This window comes from Neopelma chrysocephalum, unplaced genomic scaffold (genome assembly GCF_003984885.1).
Source record: "Neopelma chrysocephalum unplaced genomic scaffold, ASM398488v2 Primary Assembly neopelma1_96676, whole genome shotgun sequence".
NCBI classification, from domain to species: domain Eukaryota; kingdom Metazoa; phylum Chordata; class Aves; order Passeriformes; family Pipridae; genus Neopelma; species Neopelma chrysocephalum.
Genome location: NW_020925321.1, coordinates 12,182 through 18,459, shown reverse-complemented (window position 1 = coordinate 18,459; position 6,278 = coordinate 12,182). Strand labels below are relative to the sequence as shown.

At 48.3% G+C, this 6,278-nt stretch overlaps 1 protein-coding gene across 1 annotated transcript in view; it reads right to left on the bottom strand.

The window, feature by feature from the left end:
* The window catches only part of LOC113981593 (adenosine deaminase-like), a 16,888-nt gene extending 11,544 nt beyond the window's left edge, over nt 1–5,344 (bottom strand). The window contains exons 1-2 of the mRNA XM_027709037.1: nt 5,299–5,344; nt 199–260 (exon numbers count right to left, since the gene is read on the bottom strand). Coding sequence (XP_027564838.1) covers nt 199–260; nt 5,299–5,334 — 98 coding nt within the window. The 5' untranslated portion in view covers nt 5,335–5,344. The remainder of the gene's footprint in view (nt 1–198; nt 261–5,298) is intronic.
* Nucleotides 5,345–6,278: the final 934 nt, after the last annotated feature.

Genomic DNA, 6,278 nt, shown 5'->3' with positions numbered 1-6,278 from the left:
TGTGCAGCCCCACTGCCCTTTGGGATGTGCTCAGTGTCACCACACTGCACAGCCAGAGGACCCATCTGGGTAGAGACAGCACCAGCACCAGCCAGGTTTGCTGCCTGCAGGAGCTCTTCTGTCGCAGACCTGGATGAAGCAGAAGGGATGATGCTTTGGAACTGCAGCTCCCAGAGCTTTCCTCACCCCACAACTCACCTGCCAAAGTACAAGATTGTCTCTGGTCTAATGGCTCCATCCAGGTGGACGTGAAGCTCAACCTGCAATAAGAAAAATGGGTCAGGTATTCTTAGAGCTACAGCAAAAGTTCAGAGATAAGTAGCTGGCACTCACATGGGTATAAATGCAGTCAATACAGGGACAAAATCATGACAAGGAAGCACAGAAACATTTTTAAAATATAATCATTATAAGGTTTATTTTTCAACATCTAAGTACTAAGTATTTTCTTATAGCTGCTGCAGCTCACACATTTAATGAGTCTTTAGAAAATTTTTCGGTTTCCAGTAATTTTCAGGAACCGCCCTATCCTTATTCAGCTTGCGTGGTTCAGAGTCTGGGAAGAATGAAAAAAGCAAACCCCAAACACCTTTGCTTTCCAGCTTACTCCTCCTTGAAGTCACAGGCAGCCAAACACCAATTAATTTGCTAAGAGTCATTACAAAAACTTTGACTTCACTTCCAAGAATCAGCTCCTGATGGGTTGTTAATTACTTGGTATTATCAGAGCTTAGAGGATCTCTAATCCTACACAAGAGGTCAGTCCCATGGTACAAGATGCTGTAAAAAATAATAACAAGTTTTCCCATAGAGCTACTAAGCTGGTTTCAAAATAAAACACTTAAATTTTTACTCATTAAAAATGGGACAGTAACTCAGGTCTTTTCACTCTGAAACCCTGTTTCTCGATTATTGCTGAAACATTGGATTTTGGAGAAAGAGCCCCAGAAAAACAAAAGCAAGTTTTTTCCATCAGCCAGCTGGGGCTTTTGGAGGAACATGACAGATGTAATTTGGAAGTCAAACTGGGAAGGAAAATATTGGCTGTAAAATGTTTCAGCTAGATATTCCTCTTTCCACAACTGTTTTCTTTTAAGTAACGGCATAGCCTACAAAATGCATGTTTAATTTTATTTTTTTAATCAAACTTGAGCAACTTGATACCCAAAGTTGTTAGTCGTAACATCATGCACATTCTACTGCATAGATGTTTGCTGCAGGGTGCTGAGGGTAAGAACTGAGTAAGATTCTGAAGAGGACTGGATATTTGCAGGGATAATTAAACCACCCAGAGTTACTAATTAAAACCCACAAACCCTCTGGCATCAGGGTATGTATCAAACAATAACTACGAGGAAGAAAAACGAGTAAGAGGTCCCTGCGAGTAGAGCAACGCCGGACTGTCCACCTCCCTTGGACCCTTTTGGATCCTCGGGAGCGTCCAAGAGCAGGTGACGTGAGCTCCTGGCACAGGGCTGGCAGTGCCCAAGCACTGATGCCCACGAGCTCGCTCCTGTGCCCACCCTGCCCTGCAGCCCTGCTGTGCAGGCAGAGACCCCCGCCCCATGGCCAGGGCTGTCACCCATCACTGCTGCTGCGCAGGGCCCTCACTGCTGGGCAGGGGCAGGGCTGGGGGCCAGCCCATCCCCACAGGACATGTCCCTCAACATGCACTGGTGCCAGGCTCAGGACAGCTTGAGCTGCTGATCCTGCACTGTTGCAATCAGCTGGCCCAGAGGGTCAGGAATATGCCCACAGACACCACCGTTAGCAGGCTGTAAAAAGATATCCCTGGCACTTCTCCTACCCTTAAGATACGATCTGAATCTACAGGGAGGAAGATTTAAAAAGGGGAAAACCTGCTTTTTCCCCCCACCTCAAGTTACACAATCCTGCTTATGAGGACTAAATGTTCTGCAAAGCACCAGATAAAATAACACACCACTGATGTGATCTGCACTGCCAGATGTGGAGCCCTGGCATGCTTTCCACTCTTGAGCTCCAACTCCTATTTCAAAACCAGGCAAGCTCCACTCCTTGAGATATTCAACAGCCCTTTGACAGCCCTTTCTGATGGAGAAAACTTACTGGCTTGAAACTTGCTCACACTGGATTTAAAAACCAAGCAACTGAACCTATTGAGGTCTTCTCACTCCAGACACTTCTCAAGTGTTTCCTGCAAGAACATCCCAATGTGACATTCCCATCAACGAGAATGCAGATTCTGTGGTGTCCTTGTCCATGTAAGTCACCTCCTCCTGCCACTTCTGCAGGTGAGATGCTTGTAAAGCAGCAAGGTTCCTCTCCAACACCAGCAATAGGCTCTTCCTCCCCTACCAGCATTTCTTTGGGTCTGAAGGAACCTAAACTAAGGCAGCTCAATGCTGTTCAACCCAAAAAGTTTTGGGTTTCCCCAAGATCAGTGCTTGAGGGTGTCATTTTCTGCAGCTGAGAAGCAATCTATGCTATTTAGATGCCCAAAGGACACTCAAGAGAAGATGGAAAGGTGTTCCGAAAAGGCTCTAGATAAGGCTCTGCAATCAGCAGAGACACAACCCAGCTGCTCATCTCCCCTGGGCACCTTGCTGGCAAACCCTCAGGCTTCCAGGTCCCTGGGAGGCTGCTCGCTGCAGATTACATTTCAGCTCTCTTCCTGAGTGTTTGTTTTGGGTAAACAAAGCACAAGACTTTTCCAGACACAAGTGGGTGACATGACCTTGCCTGAAGCCAAGGAAAGCACCCAGATAGAGATGAAAGAGTTTTCTCTGAACTGTGGCTCCAGGAGATGATGCCTGAGCAAGCAGAAATAATGATGGATGCAGGAGCCCAGTGCCTTTTCCAGGGCTCTGCTCCTTGGCACACAGAGCTCCACGGGCACGTGGTTGCTCACCCCAAACCCTCTGGTTTATTTGGAGCAGAAGCTTGTGCACACAAATTAAATGGGGATCTCAACACTGGTCCAGGACCAGTGTTGCACCATCACTGCAGAGGAGCCTCCAACCATTCCAGGACCACTGATCATAAAATCAGAGAAAGGTTTGTGTTGGAAAGAACTTAAAGATCATTTAGCTCCAACCGCCCTGCCATGGGAAGGGTTGCCACCCACTCGACCAGGTCGATGCCTTCCCTTCTCACAGGATGTGGCAACACTTGTTCTGATGAAGAACAGGAAAGCAGCAGAGCTCTCCAATGCTTTCCTGGGGCAGGAGCTTTGCTCTTCCCCCAGTTGCAGCGAGGACCCTCAGGACCAACTCTGTGCAGCCACACTCGTGTCCTTCTGCACCTCCACTGATCTCCTGCCAGGGCATCAAAAAAACAGAGTGCAATTCAATAAAACCTTTAGTTTCACTAAAGAGTTGTTGAAAGCCAGAGGGATGAGTTCAAAAGATGTAACTGGCTGTAAATTGTTCGTCCTCAGCACAGACAGCCCCCAGAAAGGCCATCAGAGCAAACCCAGTGCTTTCCATTTTTATGCAAAAGAAAGTTTCAGCTCAACCAGGGCACGTGACTCACTGGTGCAGATATCAGCAAGTTGGTTCAGATTTTAAAAAGGAGAAATTTTAAGGGGTCTGGCATGACTTCTCTGGCAATATTGTAATGTTTTCTTTGAGACTTAATAAGCTTCAAAAATAAATTCAAACACAAAATTAGGTACTCAAACAAGTATGTTCCATTCCAAGATCAAGTCTGATTATTTTCAACTTAGTGAAATTAGGAGGAAAAAGTTAACCAAACATTCCAAGTATTTTCAGCCACGTAAATCCAATACAATTTCTCTATTAGAGTTTGCTCAGCAGGCCATGGCAGAGCAGTTAACTGCTCAGTTTGCCTATTATATGGCATAAAAAGAGCCATCCAAGCTAAGGCACTTGAAGGATTTTCTGTATGAGGTAGTTCTAGGGTCTTTCTTAAAATACATAAAATGACCAAAGTCAGTCCTAACACCTCAGTAAAAGTAACACCAACTGCAGCTGGTAAAGTGGCACCATTTCAAAACCCTTAACAGTGACTTTGCCCAGGATTACTTATCAGGCCATTAAAAGCTGATAATTTAAATTCCTTCTATTAATCTCAATAGCTGAAAACCAGGGCAATTATAGCTGTAATTTGTCAATTATTAGATAAGTGTGGCAGGCAAATGTTAATGGAGAGCAAAGTTGAACAAGAGATAAGACAAATGGCAACCACTGCAAAAAAGAATGAACTGTGTTTCCCAAATACTGGTTTTATGGAAGTGTCCTGTCAGGAGCAAAGTTATCCTCATCCTAAGCTCACCACAAACACTCATTTAGGAGCAAGAGGTGAGAGTGGCTCAAGAGGGATGTGAAGTTGAAGGGACACAGTATTGTCCTCAAACCTGGCAACACCCACAAATGCATCTGGGAGATGAATCTGCCACATGTTTTAAGGCTTGAGTCTTTGAAAGAGAAACATGGGAGACTTGCAAAACCCACACGACACACTGCTCTGCTGCAAAACACATCCATGCTTTCCAGACAAGCACTGACATGATACAGGGGTTTGGTGCTTGAGGAAGAGGAAGTTACTCCTGTGCTGGGAAGCCTTTGGTACCATCCTCCCAGCACCAACTACTCAACCTTCACTGACCTCGGTACAAGACTCCTGGTGACGTTAACAGGTGATGGTGGCTGTGTGTCATCACAGGTGATGCCTCCCATGGGGTGACAGGGCCACGTCCTCATCAACCCACCATGGATCTCACACCCACCCCCAGCTGGAGCAATAAACAGAGCCCTTGCACTCTGTGCAGCACCAAGCCAGCCTCTCACTGCCAGAAGTTTATCCAAGAGCGTCCCTGTACCTCATTTTTGAAGGACTGAGCACACAAGGTACCACTGTGTAAGGTATGGCTGAGCTCCATGCAGCCTCAGCAGCACCAGGCTCTGACCCGTGCCAAGAGTCAGGGGTCAGGCTGTACTCAAGAAGTGGTTTAGTCAAAGACAACATCACTCTGAACACACCTGTGCATTTGCAGTCCCCACAATAAGGATCACCTTTGTAAATTTTTATTTTTTTTAATTTTTAGCTTTGAAGTTTTGCTCCCAAGGCAAATCCCTGTAGTATCAGCTCAGCACAGAGGCTGCAGTGTTACAGGGAACAGGGCAAGGCACCCACCCAAACTCCCTGGGCACAGCCAGCGCGGGCACCTTTAGTGCCATCTCCTCGGCGCTGACGGGACACGCACAGCTCCAGCCAGCTCTGGCCACCTCTCCCAGCTCCGCTGCTCCCGGTGCATGCCCGTTCCCAGCCCTGCCCGCGGCAGCGCCGCCAGCTCACCTTGGGTCCCCCGAAGACTCCCGGTGCCCGCTCCATGCTCCCGCCGCTCCCGCTCCGCCGGCCCCGCCCCGCCGGCCGCGCTCGCCCGGCCCCCGCCGGCCCCGCCCCGCAGAGCCCGGGGCAGGCACGGGGCGATGGCATCGGACCCTTAGAGATCAGACCCTTTCCACACCCCTGCCGTGGTTTAGGGACGCCTTTCCCTAGACCCGGGTTGCTCCGAGCCCCGTCCAGCCTGGCCTCGGACGCTTCCAGGGGCGGGGCGCGGCCACATCTTTGGGCAGCCTGTGCCGGTGCCTCGCCGCGCTCGCAGGGAAGAATTCATAGAATCGTAGAATCACAGGATCAGCCAGCTTGGGAAAGATCTCCGAGATCATCGAGTCCAACCCTTGATCCAACACTGCCGTGCCACATCCAGTCTCGTCTTAAAAACCTCCAAGGATGGCGAATCCACCCCCTCCCTGGGCAGCCCATTCCAATGTCTGATTACTCTCTCTGTAAAAATTTATCCAACCTAAACCTCCCCTGGCAGAGCTTAAGACCGTAATTTCTCTCTAATGTTTAATCTAAACCCACCCTTCCTGAAGTCCCACTCATGTTTCCTTCAGGAGCTGAGAGCCCAAGTGGAGCTGCTCCTCCAGCAATAGCACTGACAGAAATTAGAACAGGATAGAACAACAGCTCAGTGTGTAGAACTGGAATGCAATCTCCAGCTTTGATTGCAGTCTTAAGCCAATTCAACAATATTTGTTTTACCTTTCCTGCTCTCAGACCTACTGCTCTGTGACTCAGTTGTTTTGTCCCACAGCTCTCAGTCCATCCTACACCTGCTTTCAGTTCCTGCAAACTCACGCTCAGCTTTTCATTTCTTATTTTTAGTGACCTGGCCATGTTTTACACTGCTCCTCTGCCTCCTGCCTTCATCTCTCATAGGTGATGCACATGGCAGCCCAGTCACTAAGGACAGTGAGCCAGAAAACCAC